At 40.7% G+C, this 24,442-nt stretch overlaps 1 protein-coding gene across 3 annotated transcripts in view; it reads right to left on the minus strand.

The window, feature by feature from the left end:
• STXBP5L (syntaxin binding protein 5L) overlaps positions 1-24,442 on the minus strand; it is a 354,593-nt gene that overhangs the window by 113,180 nt on the left and 216,971 nt on the right. For all 3 annotated transcript variants that reach the window (XM_067546369.1, XM_067546370.1, XM_067546368.1), the window contains exons 11-14: positions 22,286-22,358; positions 13,726-13,873; positions 10,968-11,035; positions 4,725-4,765 (exon numbers count right to left, since the gene is read on the minus strand). In XM_067546369.1, the coding sequence (XP_067402470.1) occupies positions 4,725-4,765; positions 10,968-11,035; positions 13,726-13,873; positions 22,286-22,358 (330 nt within the window). The remainder of the gene's footprint in view (positions 1-4,724; positions 4,766-10,967; positions 11,036-13,725; positions 13,874-22,285; positions 22,359-24,442) is intronic.

Here is a 24,442-nt window from a genome sequence, read left to right on the forward strand (position 1 = left end):
TGATCCTTTGATCCCATGCACTCTGAATGCATAGCTTTTGTTTTTGTAAGTTGTTTCTGTGATGAACTGGCCCATGCAGTTCAGAATATTGTCAGAACTGTGTCAGGCAACTTCAGCTCTAAGAGGGGTGGAAGGTGATTGTCCCTTCTGAGATGACTATGATGTCAGCTCCTGAGATAATTTTAAAATCAATAATCTTGCCATGAATATTTAATTTCAAGGAGGTTCAGTATTGTCACTAGTGACAGATTCCAGAAACAATGGCTTTTAATTGCCTGTAATATGAGCAATTCCCTGACTGCTTTCATGCAGCAAGCAGAGTGAAATACATGTGCATGTATTAAATGTTGTGCCCCTGGCTGAATATACACCTTCTCTTGAGATATGACTTTTTCCACACTTTGTGCATGTAGGCGGAAATTTGTCCCTCTTAGCCTGGGAGTTCTCTCTCCTTGCCTCAGAGGTTTATGATATTGACTTTTACCACTCAAGTGTCTGCTTATAGCTTCTAAGTTAGTTTCAGATTATTCAAGTTGCTCTCCTGCTTTTGGCTCTGCTGTTTGTCTAGTTCAATCTGCTTTGCTTAGCTGTGGCTAGGATTAAATCTGTCTTCAGCTGTAGCCACTGTGAAAAAAATTTATCTGTTAACCCAATAACCAGCCTGTCTCTTATATTTTTATATTTTGTAGTACCAAAATCACAGTTTCCAGCCAAAGCATGCAGAGCTCTTATGAAACATTCAACTTTCTCCCCAAGTTGTTGAATTCTTTGGTGAAAACATGCTCTCCATAAACCACATTTTTCTGAGGTATAAAAAATGCATCAAACATAGCCAGAGCCCTTTTATAGCCATCTTTGGAACCATCTTCAGTAAAATCAAAGGATTTAAAGCTATGCTCTGCCTGTTTCCCCATAGCATAAATTAAAGAAGATACCTGAATATCTCCAGTTTCCTGGTAGAGCTTTGTAGCAATTCAAAATCTTGCAAAATATTGCTTCCAGTCTGTCCACTGTGAAGGTTTGTCGAAGCTGAAGTTCTCTGAGGCATTGAAGAGTGGCATGTTGATGAAATCCTGCAACCTTTGTTACTTTATTCCTTCTGCTCGCAACTTTGGTTGCTTTGTTCCTTCTGTTTGTTCTCTTCTGACACTAGTTTACTTCTGACACTATGTCATGCTCTTGTTGTTGTTGTCACTTGAGACCCCCATTGTAGTTGATGTATGAAAGTCAGTTTGTTTCAGTCTCTTCTTATGCAAATATAAACCGATGGGGGATTCACAGATGCATCTACACTTCAGGCAGACGTGCCCACATGTTTTTATCACAGCCTGCTTTCTTCTCCCATACTTCTCTTCGGCTTTTTCTGTTCTGTTATTCTCAATGGCTTTAACTGCGGACCAATAGTTCAGTCACCATCCTGATCCATCTGCAGCAGCAGCTTCTTTGTACATGGGAAATTGCCGGGCTGCTACTACCAGGTCAGTCTTCTGTATCAAATATAGACTGACTACAGAGCTTATTTCTCAGAGAGATAAACACCAGATGTGTTCATTGTATGATCCTTTAATGCTCTGCCAGGTATGGCTAGGGTTAGCTTAAATAAGGTATTTTACACATAGTGCCATCCATTGGCTGAACAGTATAATACTGTTTAGCATTCCATTACAACTTCTTTACATTCATCCTGAATGCAAGGTAGTGATTATGCCCAAACCATAACAAAGAGGTTTAATCCTACCCACAACAACATAATATCAATGTTTATTTGTTAACATAGGGAAATTTTCAAAGCACAAAGGGCTGTTATGAGTAACATTTTCAAAAGTGCCTGAGTAACTTAGGAGCCTAAGCCCCATTGACTTTCATTGACGCATAAGCTCCTAAGTGCCAAAATCACTTTTAAAAATGGGATTTTGGCTCCTACGTCACTCAGGCATTTTTGAAATATGTACCTTGTGCGCCTTAGTACCATTGAAAATCAATGGGAGTTGGATGCCTAACTCCCATTTGTGCCTTTGAAAACCTCCTTTATAATTAAGTTTACATATGTGCAATAAAATACACTCTTGCACACACATGGTGTTACATAACTGATATCGGGCAGATTGTGATCCAGCCTAATACAGCAATGCAGGGGAGTGAGATCTCTTTTCCACATTACATGGCCATGTTAACATTTCCTGCAATGTGGTTCAGTGCAGTAAAGAGAGAAAGGGTTGTGCACATACTACTACTCTCTCCACTCTTGGTGGATACTGGGAGGAGGGGGCACTTGGCTGTGCTGCCCCTTCCAAAGTGGTGGTCAGATAAGCAGGAACAAGGAGGCAAATAAACTACTTCCACACTGGAGCAAGGGACAAGCTGAGAAAGGGTTGTGACTCTGAATCACAGCTAATGACCAACTTTCCCCCTGGATCTGCACAGCTATGCACTGCAGCATACTCGGGGCTGCGACAACAGGCTCATTTTAGCACTATATGTGATGTTTTACTGTACCCATTTTCACTGTATTACAACTTTCTGAATAATCTTCCTTTGGGGTCAAGTTTTTATATGCTTAGCTTCTTTGACAATTTTTGTGGATCGCTTGAAGAAAACCCATCAATCATTTCTGAGTTAAGGGTAAGGGGAAAAAATATGATTTTTAAACTTAAGATTCTTTTTATTCAACAACGGCTGTAGAAATTTATTCCAAACTTGACATGTGCCTGGTCCTTCTGAGCACGATCAGCAGGCATCTGGTAAGATTCTAAAAATCTAACAAAGTCTCACAAATCTAACAAATGTATTGCATTACTAGGGCAAGGAGAATCTCCCCTTTCCTCTTTTCCATCCCATCATATGCAGAGGTTGCTGTTGGACAGGAGAAAGACTACTGCCTGAGAAAGACTTTAAGGTCTGATAAAAACTTAGTAAAATCACCCCCAAAACATTAAAGGAAAACAAACCAAAAGACTGAAAACTGAAATATTTTGATTCATAATGGTGCTACAGTGCCTCATGAGAGTTTTAGTTCAGGCACCTTATGCTCCCATTCTCCTCTCTGTGTATGGGCTTTCTGATCAGACTACATCTCCCATTACGCACCATGTCCAGGGACTATGATGCATCCCTCCCTTCAGCAAGAAGGGAGAAACTGATGTATAATGAAAAATGTAGCCAGAAAGCCTAGGTCATAAAGGAGAATGGAAGCATAAAGCATCCAAACTGTAACTCCCAGGAGGCACTGTGACAACATTTTGAATGAAAATATTTCAGTATTTGGCCAATATATTTTGGTTTTCAGCAACAAATTTGTGTCAAAAAGTTGAAATTTTCTGAGACACAGGCTCCTTATTTTTTGACCCACTCTATACACAGCATGAGACTCAGCTGTTTTCTGAGGCTTTTGCCTGAAAGGCTGTGTGTGTTTGATAGAGTGCAGTAGAAGGACATTTCATAAAACTCAAAGAGAAGACTGGTAGGGTATGTCTACGCAGCATTTTGGAGTGAGTGGGAGTGAGCGTCTTAGCCCAGGTCAACAGATTTGGGCTAGCAGGGCTCATGCTAGCATTCTAAAAACAGCTGTGTAGAAAATGCTTTGAAGCTGTAGCTCAGGCAGGAGCTCAGGCTCTGAAACCTAGGGATGGGGGTGGGCTTCACAGTAGAGCCCTGCAGCGGGATTCGGATCCCGTTGGTTCTGCAGGACCCACTGCCATTGTCTAGGGAGTGAGAAAAAAGTACTTTGTTGCCAGCGGGATTGAGCAAAAAGACTGTGGGAATTTATGGGAAAACACTAAATCTCTCATCAGGTTACCATGTAAAAATTGTGTCTGAATTCCGTTGATATATATAATATATTGCCCAGGCTTTTTTTTTTTTTTTTAAAGTATCATGGGAGAATCTCTCTCTCTTGTGGGATTTGCAGGATCTAAGGTTTCTGCAGGTGGAAGCAGAATAAAAATGCAAGAAACAGTGCAGGAAAGGATGGGAGTGCATGTTGAGAGGCAGGATAGGAGTGGGATTAAAAAAATAGTCTTGAGCAGAACTCTACTTCAGAGCCCAAGCTCTAGCCGGAGCTGCAACTTCCAAGTGCTGTCTACACAGCATGAACCCTGCTAACCCAAGTCTGTCAACCTGGGCTGAGAGCTTCACACCTGTTCACTCCACATTGCTGTGCAAACATAGCTGTACAGATTTGGTTCTTATCTTGGTCAAAGCAGTCCATGTACTCATAAATGTAATATACTATATATTCACTTTAACACAAAATAGACAATATAGAGCCTGATTCAGAAGTCAAGAATCTTGAATTAGATGTGCATTAGGATGTATTATTACAGGTTTAGCTATTTAAAAAAAATCCAGATACAAGTAGGAATATATACTTTACTCAAAGAAAGATAGAAATTAAAGTTGGAAGAGACCCATTAGATCCAATCTAGTCCTGACTCTCATATCCACTGCAGAATTAGCTCTTACAGCATATTTTGCAGTGCTTTCTCCACTTTACTATTCAGTGTCCAAGTTCTGGCATTTCCACCACTCCCTTTCAGAGACTACTCTTCAACCTAATATATTACTGCCACAATTTTTTTTACTGATATTCAGCATAAAGAGCTTAATTTCATCCCATTATTCTTACTTGCCTAGTGATACCATCCTAAATAACTCCCACACTCCCCCAATATTGTTATATACTATAATTTGTTAATACTATAAGAAAGGGAAGTTTAGAAACTTACTGGCAGAGGCATCCCAAAACTTTATCGATCCATCTGCATGACTTAAAAAAAATTAAATGTTGGTTAAAACAAGAAATAGCTACATATAATTTCAACTCTCAGTTACTGAAAATACAAATAGCTCAACTGAGTCACTGTATTTGTTATATTGTACTCTACTTAGGTGACCTTTCCATCATTCTTACAACCTTTAAGTTAACTATAGCACTGCAATGATGCAATTTATATCTATATTAGAAGGGCAATTAATCAAATGGTAATAGAATAAATCAGTTTAACTGATTTGTAGTGTACACATATACCAAAGGAAGTACACATTGACCATACGTTACTACAGTTATAGTTGCCAAACAAATGACTGTTGTCTACATTTTTGTATAATTATTTTAATCTTTTATAGGAGAGAGCTCACACACACACTTTTAACAATATGCTTTTTAAACAGAAAAGCTCATATGGATAAAGATTTTTTGTAAAGTATTGTTAAAAGAAATTTCCAGCCTTTTAATACATGACACACACATCTCAAAATAGAATCTCGGAAGTGACCTATAAATTAGTTTTTATTTAAAACTGTGCCATAAGAGTAATCTTTGAAAAATCACTGTTTATTTTTAGATCCATTTTACATAACCCTAGTAAGGGCTAGATTCTGCCACACAAGGTCACAGTAAAGCATTTGATATGGTATCTGTAACATGCTATACCCCATGTTCACCATTATAGTGTAACTGTGTATCGTTTAATGCAAAGTATGTCATGTAAGGTGTTTTTGGAATGCTCATGACATACTGAACATTATTGTTATAGTAGCATGCTTCTTGCAATGTTACATGCACAGTTATGAAACTCTGCTATGTAATATTCCCAAATGTGTGTCTCACATGGTTTGAATAGATCCAGGCAAACACAAAGCACAGTGAGAGTTCACGCCTTGCTGAGGCATGCATACAGGAACAATGGACTGGTCTGAGCACCTGATAAGGCGAAGCTCATTTGACTCAAGTGGAGGAAACCATTCCCATTGCCGGACATGGCCGATCACCTGATCCCACGGGGTGACGAGGAAACATGTTAAAGGCAGAGGCGTTTTTGTCTCTGGAGCTCTCCCTTGTAATCCCTCTATGAAGCAACATCAAGAAACTGACAGATTGCCCACGGGGGAAGGGAGCCCTGGCTGAAGGAGTCAGCTCATCCAGTTTGTGGGGTAAGATAACATCAAAGACTGTAAGGCTACTGAAGTGTTAAGTTTAGTTTACAATGCAATTTGCTTTATTTCTTCCTGATCAAATCTGACTCATACTATTCTGGTTTATAATCACTTAAAATCTTTCTATACTTAATAAACTTAGTTGTTTGTTTTATATAAAGCAGTGCATGTGGTTTGAATGTGTACAGAGGCTTAATTCAGAGTGACAGAGCTGGTGTATATCAACTTCATTAATAAACTGAATAACCTATGAGCTTGTAGAGTTCAATAGGAAGCACTGAACTCTGTAAGACAGCAGTTCCTAGGGTTGTATCTGGGACTGGGGGTATAGGCTGGGGCTCATTCTATTGCAGAATCCCATGACTGGTTGGCAAAAAGCTCTCACTCACTACAATACGAGCCACTTATCTGCAAGAAGGCTGTGAATGAACTGACCCAGGAGCGGGTGGTTCACACAGAAGAGCAAGTGCAAGATGGGTTCCAGGAGTGAAGGACTGGGGGGACACAGTGATATACCAGTCCAGATTGCAGAGGGGAACTCCACAGTACCACATGGGAAAATATTAGTTCAAGGAGAGAAGATGGGGTTTGTACAAGAATTGTAAGGTGGATAAGGAACTGGCTAAATGGGAGAAGGCAACAAGTTGTGCTGAAAGGTGAACAATCAGACTGGAGGGAGGTTACAAATGGGACCAATCTTGGGACCAATTTTATTCAATATTTTTATTAATGACTTTAACATAAAATGTAGGAGTGTGCTAATGAAATTTGCTGATGGTACAAAGTTGGGAGGCATTGTCAATACAGAGGAGGAATGGAATATTATACTGGAAGATCTGGATATTCTTGAAGACTGGAGACTGGACAAAAAATGGAATGAAATTTAATACTGTAGTGCAAAGTGCAAGGCCACACACTTAATAATAAGTTCTGCTATAAGCTGATTGCTCATCAGTGGAAGCAAAAGAGGAGGAGAGAGAATCGGGGTGAGTGTCAATCACCAGTGTGATGTGGCTATGAAAAACACAAATGCGATCCCAGAATGTATCAGATGAGGCATTTCCAATAGGGACAGAGAAGTATTAATGCCATTGTGTAAGGCACTAGTAAAAACTCATTTGGAATACTGTGTACAGTTCACCTATGTTCAAGAAAGTTGAATTCAAATTGTAAGAGGTGCATAGAAGAGCTATTAGGATGATCAGGTTAATGGAGGGCTTATTTTACAAGAAAAGCTTGGCTTGTTTAGCCTAGCAAAAAGAAGGCTGAGAAGAGATATGATTGCTCTCTATAAATACCCGAGACAGCTAAACACCTGAGATGGTGAAGAGCCATTTACGCTAAAGGACAATGTTGGCATAAAAACATATGGGTATAAACTGCCCATGAACAAATTCAGGCTAAATTTAGAAGAAGTTTCTAACCACCAGAGGACTGAGTTTCTGGAATAGCCTCCCAATAGGAGTTGTCGGGACAAACAAATTAATTAGTTTTAAGGGACAACCTGACATATTTATGAGTTGGATTGTATGATAGGGTTTCTTGTGATGGTGGAGGGCAGGGTTCAACAGCTCAGGACTCACTTCCAGTTTATGTCTTATGTTCCTAAAGCTCGTGCTTCAGGGCTTCAGCAGGTCACCAGCAGGGGTCGGAATTTTTCCAACCCCTCCAATGTATTCTTCTGAAGTATCAGAGATGACCATGGCTGGAGATGGGACATTGGACGGGATAAGCCAGTGCTCTGAGATGGCCACCAAGCATTCTCCTTTTCAGGTGCTTAGTTGGCCAGTGCTTGATCACATGCTCAAGGTCTAAGTCATTGCCATATCTGGGGTTAGAAAGGAATTTTCCCCCAGGTCATATTGGTGGTTACCCTGCAGGGTTTCCACCTTCCTCTGCAGCATTTGGGTGTGGGTCACTTGCCAGGATTATCTGGGTATTCCTCACTTAATCATTTCCCTTCCATTGTGGGGTCCTCAGGCACTGGTGCACTTTGGTTCCTCCTATTCTTTCTCTATGGCACACCACAGTCTAGTTTCCTGTGGGCTGTAATACTTTGGTCCATTTTCAGTTGTTGGGGTTAGTGTGTGGGTTGATGGTCTGTGATATACAGAAGGTCAGACTAGATGATATAGTGGCCTCTTCTGGCTTTGAAATTTTATTTGAATAAATATTACCTTACCACTGATTATCCAATATTTATGCTAGTTCATGAAACAAAGTTCAACATATTCCAGTATTGTCATGTTTATGTATCAATCAATTACAAATTTAAGAAATAATCATATCCCTGGTAGAGCTGTGTGAACAACAAATGTTTTGGTTCACTGGCAATTCTGAAAATTTAAAAAAAAAAATGTTTGGGTCAAACTGAAAATGAAATTTTCAAAACTGTCAGCAAATCAAAAATTAAAAAAAAAAAATCGTTTTGGGTTCAATGAAGCATTTTGCTGACCTGAAATGAAGCATTTCAGTTTGGTTTCAAGTAGTTTTTTTAAGTTTTTTATTTTTTTTAATAAAAGAAAATTATGAACCATAAAATCATTTTGAACCAAAAAACATATTGCTTTGAAAATGTTGAAATGAAACATTTCAAGTTTTTTTGGATCTTTTTTTAATGTTTTTTCCTACTAAAACAATTTGACATGAATTCACAAAACATTTTGGGGTTGCCAAATCTGCATTTTTCACTGAAAAACTGAAAATTTCACCCAGCTCTAATCCCTAGTTCTTCATAACTATGTCAATGAGAAAATGTCTGGCTATCAAGCTGCTTATCCTAGTAAAATACACTATTTTGTAGAAGTTAGCACAAACGAATTCACATCCAAACTTATGCTTTTTAATTAACATTTTATGGATAAATAAAACAAGCAATTAAAAAGTGAACTACCAGTAGGAGAAAAATAATGAGTAACCCCAATATGCACACAATTTATACTTCTATGTGTGGTATTTCTGAACAAATATAACTTATTCCAAGAGCTGGCAATCATGATGAGTGCTTAAAACCACAGAACACTTTAGTACTGTAAAGATTTCACCACTCACACAAAGCAACATGCCCTGTGCTCCCTGTAGGAATAATGTAGCAGGGCAGCTGCTCTGCACTTTGGCTCATGGAAAGCTCTCCACGTCAGCCCCTGCACAGAGAATTGCCCCACTGAAACTGTACGTTTCTGAGGCACGATCCACATACTGCTTGTCCAGGAACAGTGCTGGGGATTTAAAATCACAATCTAGCACAATACATTACAGACGATCACTAACAAATGGCAGTGGATTTAGAATGAGAAGACTCCCCCATTGTCATTCTTAAAGGAACGTGAGACTCAAATACCAAAAACATTTAATTCCCTTTTATCTGCAATGAACAATTTAAAGTTTTCTTAGGTATCTGATTAACAGGTAGTAAGGCAAATCAGCAAATGTCAGGACATGGTAATGCTGTTTATTAAGGGTTGGATCTTCTGAAGTTATGAGCTCAGTAGAAGCTGCAGCAAGCAAAAGAAAGAATACATAACATGGCAGGAATAAATTAATAATTTTCTTTTGCTGAACACAATAAGAAGCGACAAAGTGATGGATAGTCAAATTCATCTAATTAATTTACTACACATATATATCATAACTATATGTACAGACACAAGCAGCATGTATTATATATATGCGCATACACAACCATGTGATAAGTTACAGAGACATATTGTTTTTATCATGCATTCTCACTACTTCATTTTCACTATGCCAACTAGTTAATTTATTCTAATATTCCAACCCTATGAGTATATTCAAACAAATCAACCTCCGACAAAAGTATCTTCTACTTTTCCAAAAAATATGGATTCCCATATCCAAAATCACACTGGTTCAAGACCCCAACAGACCAAATTCACTCCTGTACTAGTGACAGGTTTAAGGTTTCATAATTCTTTATGAATTTGCAGAGCTAGATGAAATTCACCCCTGAGCAGTGGGTCAACATAAAGCATATGCACTACTGAAGTCCCACAGTAGTCTTATTTTGAAGGACTTGGGGGACAAGACACTAATTTCATCTCAAATAAGAGTTTATACTACCGGATGGTCCCAAGACACTGAGTGTAAAGTTGTGATGGTTGTCTTAACAGAAAAAAATTTGGGGGGGTGAAGCTGGGAGCTGGGTGCCTTTCTCTTTAAAGGCTAAACAATCCCTCCTTCCCCTTTCCTATGCATGGGATAGATGGATGGATTGATCGATAGATAAAACATATTTTAAAAAAGTGTGATCTAAGTATTAGATATTATGTGTAATTAAAGTTATATATTCTAGCACATGTATTGCTGTAATTAAAGTAACTGAGCATGAAAGAGTATGTAGGCTGCATTATGTGAAAGTGTGGGAGAGTTCCTGTTGCATTGTGTGCTCCCTTGGAGACCCAGGAAGCATGCTGACTGAGTCATACAGAATTGTTCCTGAGTCTTTCACTAGAATGTGATCCCCTGCCCCCTCCACCCCCTTCTACTGCAGGGCTGTTTTACAGACACAATCTATCTCGAAAGGTAAAATTAACACCAATGAGCAGCATCCACACAAAGCTTGTGGTACTCTTGGCTCTCCACTTTTCTAAGGCTACTTCTTTCTCCCTAATAACCACTGAAGACTACAGCACTATCCTGCATCGGCCACCCCTTCCCATAGATATTTAGATCCCATCTTCATGGGTACATGGGCCCCTTACTGGCTTGCAGCCTCAATCCATGGTTCTATATTAATATATTCTTGAGAAAAAGGCTCTATATGCTACTTAAGACTTTATCATGGGGCTTAAGTGCTGCATAAGCACTTCTCTGGGCCCTCTGTATTGGGGGGAATTTCACCATAAAAGAACTATAAATTTCTATTATGTAATGGAGTCAGAGTGTTCATATTCCGATGCCCTAGTCAGCCAACTACATTGTGAGATGGGTAGCACTGATCTGTAGATGTACATAGTCAAAAAAATCTAAATATTAACATTTTTAAAAGAACAAATTTTCTGTTTCATTCTTACCCTGTAATAATAATTTCAGGATATGTCTGTGTTCCTAGGTTCCATGCGCCCCCACTGATTGGCCATTCCTAAACACAATTATAAGAGTTCACAGAAAAGAGTTATTTCTTGTGGCTGCAACCTGTGGGCTGCACATTTTGAAATGAATAACATTTTAACAAATTCTTCTACAAAGCAATATACCTAATTTAAAAAATGAAGAAAGGTTGTAATGTTATCTTGATAATTTTTAAATACATATATGTAGATGCAACTTCTTATTATTAAACTTATGTTTATAATATTATCTGTCCTAAAGTTGTGGAGATTTTATTAAAAATCATTACATGTTTGTGTGGTCTAGTGGAAGGTTTTGGATTAACAGCTTTTCTGACTGAAGTTCTTTATAATAACTTTCTAGTTAGAGGAAGAAATAATAAACAATCAACTGATCCTACTATTGGATTCACAAGATCTGACCCTTGGGGCTTCAATAGGGCTCTGCATAAGCATAAGAGTATTCTTGTGAGGATCCAAATGCAGGATTGGGGCCTTAGATTACAAACTCTTTGTGGCATGAACAGTGTTTTTACTTCCTGTGGACCAGATTGTGATACCCTTACTGAGTGAAAGCAATGAGATCGCTTGTGAAATAAGATTCTATCCTGCATGAGTAAATGCATCATAATCTGGCCCTCTGCAAAGCTCCATGCATACCTATGATGCTATATACAAATGTTAAATAATAAATTAATAAATAAATCATATCCCCAGAACTGTTAGACTAAATGCAGCTGTGCAAATTTTTGAACACTGCTTTGTCAGTGTGTGTCAATCCTTCACTGAGGTGACCATCTCCAGATGGGAGGAGAATTCAGCCTCCCCAGTCAATTCAGTTCTTGCCTTCTTTGCTAAGGCAGCACAGAACCTTCAAAACCATAAAGAAATCCATCTTGAACATGATTCCTGCACATCCCAATTTCCATGGGAAAGGAAGGCAATGTCTGTTCAGACCTAGTCAAGCTCCCTTAGGAATTCAAGAAAAAGAAGGCAAGACAGCTGCACCGTTACCAGAACCATATATATTTCTTGTTAAAAACGATTTTAAACTAGAGTTAAGATTAAGAACACATATCAGTAATTTAAGGGTTAAAACATTACAGGGCTGTTGTAATTAGTCCCAAAACAAGTGCTATAAATCCAGGAAATTCAGCATTAAGGTTAAACTTAAAAGAAACCATCACGTTAAGGTATGGAAATGCAGTTTAGGGCACTTGAACAAACTTAACTCCACTCTGTAGAGAAACCATGCAATAACCATACTATTCTGACTCATGCATAACAATGCTTTGTTGTCCCAGATTAGATTAAACTGAATTTTAAAATCACATTTGCTTTTTTTCATCTGTTTCTCTCTCCAGGAGGAGAGCTAGTTGCAAAGGACTAGGGTTGTAGGAACTTCTTGCCTGGGAAAGGAGAGACAAGTCATGAACTTGGGGTATTGACAGGGAGGGATAAGACTTTCACTGGAAACCCTGTCTCTCCCTGTGCTTTGCTTATAAATGATTAGGGTTATAGCTATAATCTCCCCTCCCTTCCTGGTAGTTTGTGGACTGGGTGGGTGGAAGCAACTGCTGAACTGGTCCCAGGGAGGATGGAATATGTGCATGGAATCAATGTACATGTGTGAGATATATGTGTAGAATGAGTGGAGATGTATGTACAGTATAGATAGCTGGAAAATGGTGGGGAGCATGGTGTGATCATCATGGTTTATGTGGAATGGATGGGTGTATTGTGAGAGGATGGGTGTGTAGAATGAGCGGCTGGGAAAGTGTGGAATGAATGGAGATAGGTGGTGAAGTGTCTGGGGAGTTGTGTGGGTGGGTGGAAACCAGCTGGAGTAAAAGTGGCTGGGGAAATGAATGCTAGTTGTGGTGTATGGAGTGAATGCATGGAGTGGATGTGAGTAGGACAAATTGGCAACATGACAATACATTTATTTATAGTTATACAAATGTATTTATATTCATGTACATTTATGCAAACATATGTAAATAAGAATGTGCTTTTGTTAAAATGGTGGCAATAATGGCTAAAATGTACCATTAATCCTAAAAATAAAAATCTTCAACTGCAGCCACTGCATGAGATTTCTGTGAGTTTTAACTACATGGAAAGTTTGGAGGGTCTGTGTTTTTCCATTACTGAAAATAGCGGAGACAAAAAATAGTCTGATTCCAGGAGCTAAATTGCTTAAAGGACCCATTTGAAATGAATTTTAACTCAAACTAATTAACAGATTTACTTGCAAATTCTCAGAAAAGACCCATGATCCTGTAAGAAGGTCTGCAAGGATGGAACATACTCTCTCATGGACCCAACCGGGGAAGTCAATGGAGCACCACGTGGGCACAGGGGTCTGAATACCTACATAGAACGAATTGCAGGATCAGGGCCTAACTGACTTTACAGAGGAAAGAGTGAAATTGTCTGTTCATACATGCTGTCAAACTGAAAAAATAGTGAAAAATCTTTTTCCCTGACAACATCTGTTAGTTATAATAATCTCAGATGTTATTTGTAACTACAATAAAGGCAAAATTTTGAGACAGAAATATGATTTTCAAGTTGAAGGTATCCCTTTAACTTATTTTAATATGAGTATTAGTGTGAGAAGACACACAATGAAAGTAGTTTTCCACGAGATTATAGACATAGTTTAGATTTTTACAATTAAACTCTTTTCATAAATAAAATGTATCTTTTTTTTTTTTACCTTATTGCTGTATCCTTGCTTTTTATGTTTAGCTCCTACAGAATACAATACGGGAATCAAATCTGGAGGACAGTCGGCAAAATATTCTGTGCAGGTAACTGGTGACTCATGAATGTCAACGGGATAAGGATTTTCAAAAATTGGAAAACTAATGGAAGAAGACAATTTATTAGTATCATTGTGACATGTGGAGTAATATTAGACTTTCTTAAATATTAAACTATATAAAACAAATTTATCCAAATTAAAACTATTATTATTCATAATAAATGCTATTTTCCTTATTTCATATTTTCTTTAAACATATTTGTTTTTAATCCCAAGAATAAAATTTATAGTCAACCAATAAAGGTCATGAAAATTAAGGTACCATGACTACAGTTCTTTCTCTTGGTTAGTTTTTAGTCACATGAGTAGTCCTACTAAAGTCCATGGGACTACTTGTGTGAGTAAGGGTTTGCAGGATCAGGTTCTAATTTTTCCCCACATCTGTAGAATTTTCCCTCTAAAACATAAAGATGATATATGTTTTCTAAACTCTAGAATCAATATCCCATGATTTATATTACAATTAAAGACAAGATTTGTCCATAAAATGATGCTATAGACATAAAGAATTAATAATCAGGTCTTATAATAAACAATTTTACTCAATTTGACAGTGGAATATTAATTCTCCTTGGTTTGTACTGTTGTAACAATAGCAGACAAGGCAGCCCTCAATTTAATTGCTGTTCACTTTCATTAGCTTTATCTGTCAGATAAGGGGTAATGTCTCACACTCAGAACAATAATAAGCATAGAATGTCATTCATGAATGAAAACTGCACAAGGAGAGGATACTTATCTTGTACAGTAACTGGAGTTCTTCGAGATGTTTTGTCCTTATGAGTGCTCTATGTAAGGATGTGTGTGCACCCATATACTCTCGATCAGATATATTTCTACTAGTAGCACCTGTGGGCTTGCACTGTAGGCCTCCTCGTGCTCTGGTATAAGAGCATATAGGGAGCAGCATACTCCACTTCTTTCTCAACCTTATAGCATGGTAAAATTCTGAAGAAAAAGAGGGTGGGTAGTGGAGCACCCATAGGGACAAAACATCTCAAAGAACTCCAGTTATTATATAAAGTAAGCAATGTCTCCTTCTTCTTCTAGTTACTGTCCCTGTGGGTGCTCCACATGAACATAAGAATGGCCATACTAGGTCAGACTAATGGGCTACCCCAGTTTCCTGTCTTCCGATGGTGGCCAATGCCAGATCATTCAGAGAAAATTAATAGAACAGGGCAATTATCGAGTGATCCATTCCCTATTGTCCAGTTCCAGCATGCCATCATGAGGAGACTCCTGAGTAGGACCTTAATGTGGAGGAAAGTGCTGAGGAGGTGGATCCAGTGCAGAGTTTAGAACACTTCACCAAAGACTGTGTTCACACTGGAGGCGTGGAGTAAGGCATAATGCTGTGAAAACATATGAATGGAGTACCAGGTGGCTGCTTTGAAAATGTCCTTGATGGGTACATTCCTAAGGAGGGCAATGTAAATAGACTGAACCCTGGTAGAGTGCACAATGATTCTAGGAGGGGATTCCATCCCAGAGGACTTGTAGTATGTCAAAATTCACCCTGACACCCACTTGTATAATTTCTCTCGGCAAAGGAAACAAAGAGTCAGAAGGATACCCTGAAGGGCTTAGTTCTGTGAAGATAGAAAGCCAGGGCTTATCTTATGTCCAGTGTATGGAGACTGGTCTCTTCTTTGGATGAGTTGGTCTTGGGATAAAATACCAACTGCTGAATGTCCTGATTGATGTGGAACTCTGATGACACTATAAGGAGGAAGTGAGGGTGGGGACACAACATAGCTTTGTCCGGATAAAGCACTGTAGATGGAGGGTCAGCCATGAGAGCTACTAGTTCCCCTGTCTTTCTGGCTGAGGTAACTGCTACAAGGAACAAAATTTTGAAGGACAGATGGAATAGTGAGTAGGTTGGCATAGGCTCAAAGAGAGGCCCTCTTAATGTGTTAAGCACTACATTGTGGTCCCATTGTGGGATAGGGTCCCATACTGGAGGGAACAAATTAAGGAGGCCTTTTAGGAATCTTGTTCTAGGATGTACAAAGACAGAGACTGCCAAGTGGAATACTGCAATGGCAGCTAAGTGAACCTTGATAGAGTTCAAGGAAAGATTCAGCGATTTCAGATTTAATACATAGTCGAAGATGGATGCCCGGGGAGAATCGGCAGGAGATACGGAATGTTGGATCTACCAGATCTGGAAGCATTTCTACTTCTGCAGGTAAATCCGTCATGTAGTAGGTTTTCTGCTACTTAACAGAATCAACTGGACTTCAGGAGAACATTCATGCTGTATGCCCAAGAACTACTGAGAAGCCAAGCATGGAGGTGCAGCGAAGATAGGTTGGGGTGGGTTATGGAGCCTGACTCCTGGGTCAGAAGGTCTGTCATCAGGGGAAGATGCAGAAGTGGATATGTCACCAGATGGGTCAGGGTTAGGGATACCTGTCATACCTGTCTCAGCCATGAGAGAGCTATGAAAAGAATTGCTTTTTCTTGTTTCACTTTGAGCATGACTTTGTGGATCAGTGGAGTTTGAGGGAAGGTGTATATGTGACACAATGCACCCCATGTACACCCTTATGCTGTGATTGTGTATCATTCATGTTCACCCTTACAGTGTAACTGTGTATTGTTTAATGCAAAGTGTGTCATGTAAGGTGTTCTTGGAATGCTCATGACAAGCTGAACATTCTTGTTATAGTAGTATGTTTCTTGAAATGTCATATGTGTGGTTATGAAGCTCTGCTACATAATATTCCCAAATGTGTCTCTCATATGTTTTAAAGCTGATCTAGGCAAACACTAAAAGCAGCAGTAGTTCATGCCTCACTAAGGCATGCATAAAATAATCCAGCTCTCCCAGAAATAATGGACTAACCTAAGCATCTTATAAAGGTGATGATCCTTGACTCCGGACGTGGAGAAGATCAGGCAGAAATACTGCTGGTCACCTGACCCTGAATGGGGCAGGCGTGAGGCCCCAGAGGAGGGCACAGAGACATTTGAAATAGGGGGTCATTTTATTCCCAGGAGCTCTCTCTTGCAATCTATCTACATGACAACATCAAGACTGTCCACAGGGGGAGAGCCTGGTTGGAGACTGACCAACCAGCCTGTGATGAGAACCATCTAAAGACTACTGGCTACTGAAGTGTTAAGTTTAGTTTAGAATGCAATTTGCTTTTATTTCTTCCTGATCAAATCTGACCTATATTCCTCTGTCTTTTAATCACTTAAAATCTTTCTGTACTTAATAACTTAATTGTTTGCTTTATCTAAAGCAGTGCATGTGATTTGGGTGGGTGTAGAGATTTCATTTAGAGTGACAGAGCTGGTGCATATCAATTTCTTTGATAAATTGACGAACATATATGAGCTTGCAGTGTACAGTGGGCAGCACTGAACTCTGTAAGATGGCAGTTCCTAGGGTTACATCTGGGACAGGGGATGTTTGCTGGGTCATCCTATTGTATAATCCCATGAGTGGCTGGCCAGAAGCACTCATTCACTAAATCAGGGACTGCTTGCTTGCAGGAGGCTGTGTGTGGGCTGACCCAGGATTGGGGGGTTCACATAGCAGGGGCAAGCGCAACATGGTGGCCAGGAGTGAGGGATTGGGGTGACACAGTTATACACCAGTTCAGATTGCAAAGGGAAATGTCACAGTATAACAGACCTGGTTGCCAAGAGGCCCCCAGGGAGTTGTGCCATATTCCCTACTCAAGAAGATGTAGCAGCATTTTGAGTTGGAAGGTGTGGCAAAGAGATTTACCTGTGGAAGATCCCATGTAAGGGAGATTTCTTGAAAGACCACATCAGTCAGCTCCCATTTGCGGTCTTGATGGAAAATTCAGCTCAGCAAATCTTTAATGGTGTTCAGTGATCCCAGCAGAGAGACTAACTGAAATATCTATTTCCTGGGCTAAGCATCAGTTCCATACCCTCACTGACTCTTCGCATAAAGACTGTGATTTTGCAAGTGGCATACCAACAGGTGAGTCGGGGGCGGCCAAGGCCCCGAGCACCAGCCTGTGGGGGGGAGGGGTGCCAGGCCAGCCCTTTACAATGCACCCCGCACCTTCCGTCTGTCATGAAGGCTGGCCCAGAGTGCACTTACCCCCTGGTCTGAGGGGAGGGGCCAGGCAGGCCCTTCATGATATGGGGGGGAGGGAACAGAAGCAGAAGCAGGAGCAGCCACCCCCCTCAGCCTCCTGCACCCCCTACCCATCATGAAGAGCCGTGGGTGAGGGACGCCGGGACGGCCCTTCACGATGAAGAGGACACAGTACTGGAGGCTGAGGGGCAGCTGCTCCTGCTCCCACTCCTGTGTCCCCTTCCTCATGTGTTGTGATGTGCCAACCCGGCAGGCCCCCCGCCCCCAGGCCGGGGGGTGAGACTGCCCCCCCATCCGAGCCGGTATTGGGCTACGGGCTGAAGCAGCAGGTAAGTGCGGGGGGAAGGAGTGTGCTGGGCCAGCCCTTCACAGCAGGTGATGGGTGGGAGACACAGGAGGCTCTGAGGGGCTCCCCTCAGTGCCTCCCCCCACCCTCCCGTGCATTGTGAAGGGATGGCTCAGCCCCCCTTCCCAGACCAAGGGGGTGAGGCTGCCCCATCCTAGCCGGCTTTGGACTGCAGGGCTGAAGTAAGAAAGGCACGCATTGCGCACCAGGTAAGTGCAGGGAGTGGGGTGTGGCAGAGCCAAGCCTGCATTTGCACCCCCCCCACAGGTACAGACTGCCCCTCCCCGGGGTAGTTGGGGAGTGGCGCTGGGACCCCTCCTGTCCTGCATGGTGGGGGGGGGGCATGAGGCCAGGGGAGTGCAAATGTAGGCTTGGTTTTCATTTGCCGGAGACCCTCTGTACGCCACTGATTTTGGTCCTCCTTGGCAATCTATATAGTACATGGCTGCTGAGTTGTCCAACATCTCTCTGATTGATTGGAGCCAGTTGAGAGGTAGGAAGTGAAAACAGGACATTGATGTGTAGTGACAACTCTTCAGGAATCCACCTGCCTTCGGCTGTACGATCTTGTAGGTGAGCACCCCAGCCCAGGAGGGAGGTGTCTGTGGTGACGATGTGTTTGGGTTCCCTTGCAGACTTTTTGAGGGTCCTGCCACCAATTGATGGAGTTGAGTACAATCCATGGGACCAACACCTCCATGGACAGCATGTACGTGTTGGGAGTGTAGGGTGTCTTGATCCATGCTTGACGACACCCGGAAGTGCAACCTTGTATGGGGGGTTACAAAAGTGCAGGCCATCATGTGTCCCAGAGCTGACAACTAGCCCTCGCCATGGTTTGTGGGCTCTGCTGCAATGTGGCGATCAGGTCAGACATCTTGGTGAACCAGTCTGCAAGTAGAGAGGCCTTGACTGCCATAGATTTTAGGGTGGCCCCAATAAAATTGCACAGGCATCAGGGTCAATTTGTCTATGTTGAGCTAGAGGCCTAGGCTGTGGAATAGAGCTAGGGCCTTCTTTATGGCAGACTTGACTTTGAGAAAAGAATGGCCCTTGAGGAGCCAGTCATCCAGATATGTAAAAATGACTATTCCCAAATGCTGAACGTGGGCAGTGACAATGGAAGGGACCTTTGTAAAGACCCTTGGGGCTGCTGGAAGTCTGAAAAGCAGGAGAGGGCACTCGTAATGATCAGCACCTACTATGAACCTAAGGTGCAGTGGGGGTGTATGGCTACATGAAAATAGGCATCCTGAAGAGAGCAATGAACCAGTCCCTGAGAACTAACAACAGAATGTGATGCTCCTGAAACGTTGCTTATGAATAAAAGTGTTTAGAGACTGAAGATCTAGAACTAGTCTCCACCTTCCTTTTCTCTTTGGGACCAACAAGTAGCTGGAGTAGAAACTCTTTCTGATAAAGTCCAGAGGTACACGTTTGATTGCCCTCAGTTGCAGGAGTGACTCCAGCTCCTGCTTTAGGAGCCCCTGGTGAGAAGGGTCCCAACATGGCTGGGCTGGAGGGGTGAATAGAGCTGGAATGGATGGAGTTGCCTGTTGAGATTACTTCAAGTACCCATTTGCTCGATGTGATATGCTCCCAAGAAGGAAAGAAATGTGCAGGCTAGTTTCAAAAGGCTGGGTGATTGATGTTGCAGCTGACGATCCTATGGGGAGGTTTTGTGGGCCTCAACTAAGGTGTCAAAATGGTCATTTGGATGAAGTAGCCATCTGAGAGGTGACAGTGGAGGATGGGCCTCTCTTATCTGGCCTAAACCTCTTTCTGGGTGACTAAAAAGTTCTTTGGTGTATTTGACAATACACCAGATGGGAGCATTGTGCAGTCTGAGACTTGCTGTATTTTCTTTTTGTAGATACCAAAAGAGCACAATATTGCCCTGGAGTCCTTGAGTGAGTGAAGTGAGGCATCAGGGTGTCACCAAAGAGTTTAAGTTCTTTGAATGGCAAGTCTCAACAATATTTTGCACATTCCTGGTCAAAGAGGAAAATTGTAGCCAGGAGATCCAGTTCATGACTGTGGCAGTGGCCACAGAATGAGAAGCCATATCTGCTACATCAAGGGAGACCTGCAGGGAGGCTTTGGCTACTGTCTTACTCACTGTAATAAGAGCTTGAAACTGATCTCTTGCCCCGAGGCAAAAACTCAATAAAGTGAGAACATTTACTATAGTTGGTTAAGTCACATTTTGCCATCATAACTTGGTAATTGGTGAATTGGAACTGAAGAGAGGCCGATGAGTGGCTCTTAAGCTCTGTGAGGTCCAGACGCTTAAGCTCCTTGTCAGATGGTGCTCATTTGAAATGATGTTGTCTACTCCTTTCATTGGCAGCATCAACAACCAGGGAATTAAGGATGGCATGAAAAAACAAGTATTCCATAATGTGAAGGTCCTTGAGACAGAGGAACCTTAAAAGTACTGTTGAGTCCAGGAAGTGTTCTTTTTGATTAAATAAGTTTGCAATATTGGAGGTGGTACCAGAGAATGCCCCAGTCATTCTATAGGGCTGGCTGCCAGTGGACGGTACCAGGTAAGTTAACTTCTTTGAAGAGTCCTTAGTCTTCGATGAGTCCTTCTGTCTACAAGAGTCTGATCTTGGTTCTGACGGGTCCATACCTTGAGGCTGCGCAACAGTGAGATTCTTGGTAATGAGTGTCAGTACAGTTTCTCAACACCTGGCTTTGTAGAAGTCTCTTTCAGCAGTGGTGGTACATTAGTATTGTATCTGGAGGGAGACTTGGCAGTACCTGCAGCAGGATGCAAGTCTTCCTACTCCCAGATCTAAGTGGAGAAGAATGGGGTCTCTTACATTTGGTTGTTTTCTGCAAGACTGAAGTTGTCCCCTGGTTTCTGAAGGTCAGAGCTGGAGCTGATGAAATCTCTGCAGTTGAGTCCAATGTACAGGGTGGGGGGCAGAAATCTGATCCCACAGGTCTAAGGAAGCACTCAATCAGGAGACGTTTCAGGCAGTCTTCCCTTAGTTTTTGAGATCTGTTCTTTAAGCCAGAGCAGATCTTATACTTGGATGGGACGTGAACTTTTCCAGGACAATGGAGGCAACTGGAGAGCCCATCATTGAGAAGGGGAAAGACCTCTGGTGGGTCTGGCAAGGCTTGAATCCTGGGGTGTTGGGCATATCCTGCAAGAAAAGCCAGCAGTCGAGAAGGCCTGAGAGGAAAAAGGGGCCTTGAAGAAAGAGGGGGAAAATGGGAGGGAGTCAAAGCACAAACTGTACTGTAAAGGTAAATTAACAACAAAAAACAACTAAAACTAAATATGAAATGAAAATTAAATGTAAAAAGGTGGCAGAAGAATAACTGTGTTAGCTACACAGAAGATGCATCAGATCTCCATCTATAGCAGCAGGTGGTTGAGAAGGAATTGGAGTGGCACAGGTCCACTTCTCCCTATATGCTCTTGTACTGGAGCATGTGGAGGCATACAGTGTAGGCGCAGACCTGCAGGCACTAATAGCAGAAAAATCTCTGATTGGGAGTGCATGGGTGCATGTACATCCTCACATAGAGAATCCATAGGGAGGAATAACCTGAAGAAGAAGGCATGATTCTGATTTCACTTACACTGGTTTTACACTGCTGTAACTCTATTGACTTACACAGAAAATCAGACAAATGAATATATGCTTGCATAGTGAAATATTGTTGAACAGGTCTGTCAGTGTTGACTGGAGAGGAGAAAGAATGAGTATTAGAATTCCAGGCTGGGATGTGCTGAAGATATAAATAATTTTGGAGCATCCACCATGTGTGGACTAAGAATTATATAATATTTTGTGTTCACCAATACCTGTCAGAATTATCTTAGAGATAATGGGAAAACCTGCTGGCCTAAATTATTTTAGGGTAAAACTGGCTCCAGCGAATGTAGTTTTTATATTTTACAGCAAAATAAAAAAAGAAATGTTTGAATAGATTTTCAACATCATCAGCTAGGTATTTATGAAGCAGGAAAGGTTTCATATAGATTTTGTACTTACTTGCTTTGTGTTAGGTCAACAACAATGAGATCTTTTTCCAATAGGACAACTACAGCATAGGGTTCTTGAAATTCTAAAAGTGAGGAATCAAGCACAAAAAACATGCAGAGCTTTCCTGTTAAGCATTTTAACCAAGTTAGTCAAATTATATAATCTTCTCTTGAACAATTATTGTATAGTAAATAAACAATTTGAGATAAGTCCTGAATAATAACTAAAGACAGAAAGCATGGTATTTGATTAGAGTCAGACAGCGATGGAGAAGGCCTAAAATGACAAGTAGCTTTGGGGATGTAACTGTTGATAAACATATAGGGCAAAAATATTATGCTAACATGGTGTTGAATGAAAAGTAAAGGAGTGGAGAAGATGAGTCCATCCTGACTTCAGAAGGAAGCTGGCTTTGGTACTCTATCCCTGAAACTAATTATCACACACAGGAAGGTACCCTGGTTATAGACCTTGTGATCACAGACTGCAAAGGTTTAACGGGTATTAGAGTTTTGCTGTGGGCAGTGATTGTCCAAAACTACATTCCACCAATTCCTTGTGATACAGTCCACCATCTCCCAACAGTTCACAGCTGAGACCTCAAATGAAAAATTTTCACTAGATCCATTATTTTAAAATGTGAAGTGGTGAGAGGTAATGAGGAGACAAAGATGACCAAGGTACGTTCTGGAGGTGAAGAAAGAGATGCAGTTGTACTGCAAACAGAGTTGGGGAGGAATAGCATGTAATGGGCTGAAAAAGAAGACAAAGATTTAAATTGCCCTCTCCTTTTCTAAATATCAAGCTGCCCTTTACAGTGTATATTGTGGTCTTCAAACCATTTTTAAAACATTTTCTTTTGTAAAAGTGAATTTTTATCTAAATTGCCAATCACCTTGGTATTCAAATTACGACGCTCCAAGTTTAGCGTTTTTTAACAGAAATGAGTTCCAGATAATCAAAGGAAACAAAGTAGGAAAGAAAAAAACAGTTAACACAGTCAGGATAATGCATTATTTATATACTGGAAAATATTTTTCATAGTTAAAAAAATACATTACATAAATTGGTTTAGATAGCGATATAATTGTTATGGTTTTGTTGCAGGCCTGCTGGAGACATCTATCATTTTGTGATCAGTTCAGATGCAGCCTAACTCTCTCTCTCTTTCTTTCTTCTGGAGACTATACTTTTGTTCTTTCTTTTTTATGTTTTTTCTTTAATCTAAAATAAAAGTTTCTTAGAACAAAAGTATGAGTATATGGTTGCTCTTTATGCAAAAGAAAGATTAACAAAAACCCTCTCGGATTGTGTTTTCAAGATAATGAACTGTAAAATGAAGAGTCCCACTCAAATAACAATAAGCCACTTCACGGTGTGCATTAGTAAGGTTGTACTCTTCAAATGGTTGAAGGCACAAGGCTGAATGAACCTGAGGAATGCATCAATTATTGCTCTTCGCTTTCTGATCTACAACTAATGCACATCCTATAGTAGCATATCGACGCCCTGGATTATGAACAACACAGGGCAACCCCACCCCCAAAAAAGCATACTATTGTGTAAATCAACAATGGGTGGTAAAGAACCCATAATATGGAAGCATCATTAAGTTTAACACAGTGAATTGGCAGTCCAGATACATTAATTCAATTATTGAAGCATCCATTCACTAGATAACATTGAAAATAAATATTTGCGTTATACTAATTCAAATTATTCAACAGGTTTTTTTTATTCATTTAGGTGTTAAATGTTTTTTCTATATTTCTGCCCATCCTCTTTTAGGCTGAAGATACTAGACTTAATTACTTTTAGGTTATTAGCTTTCCCCACCCCGCACCCCTCTCAGTGTTTTCTGTTAATTTAGTCCTCAATTTAGCAGTCCATCCCTGTTCAGCAGAGCAAAGCATTTTAGCACATTCTTAACTAAGCATGTGCTTAAGTGTTTTGCTCAAAAGGGATGGATTTAAGCAGAAGTTTAAATACTTTGCTGTTTTAGGGACTTAACACTCATGAAAAACGTCAGAATTATCGCTATGAGACTTAAGTTCTCCATTTATTTCTGATCAGTGGCTGACCAGTGTACTCCAACTGTGACCTGGAAGGACACCTCCACCCTCCGCCACATCATGGTAAGAGGGGAGTTCAGTCTCTGTAGCCCCT

This window comes from Emydura macquarii, unplaced genomic scaffold (genome assembly GCF_026122565.2).
Source record: "Emydura macquarii macquarii isolate MOO-44397 ecotype Brisbane River unplaced genomic scaffold, CSIRO-AGI_Emac_v2 contig_1119, whole genome shotgun sequence".
Classification (NCBI taxonomy): Eukaryota; Metazoa; Chordata; order Testudines; family Chelidae; genus Emydura; species Emydura macquarii.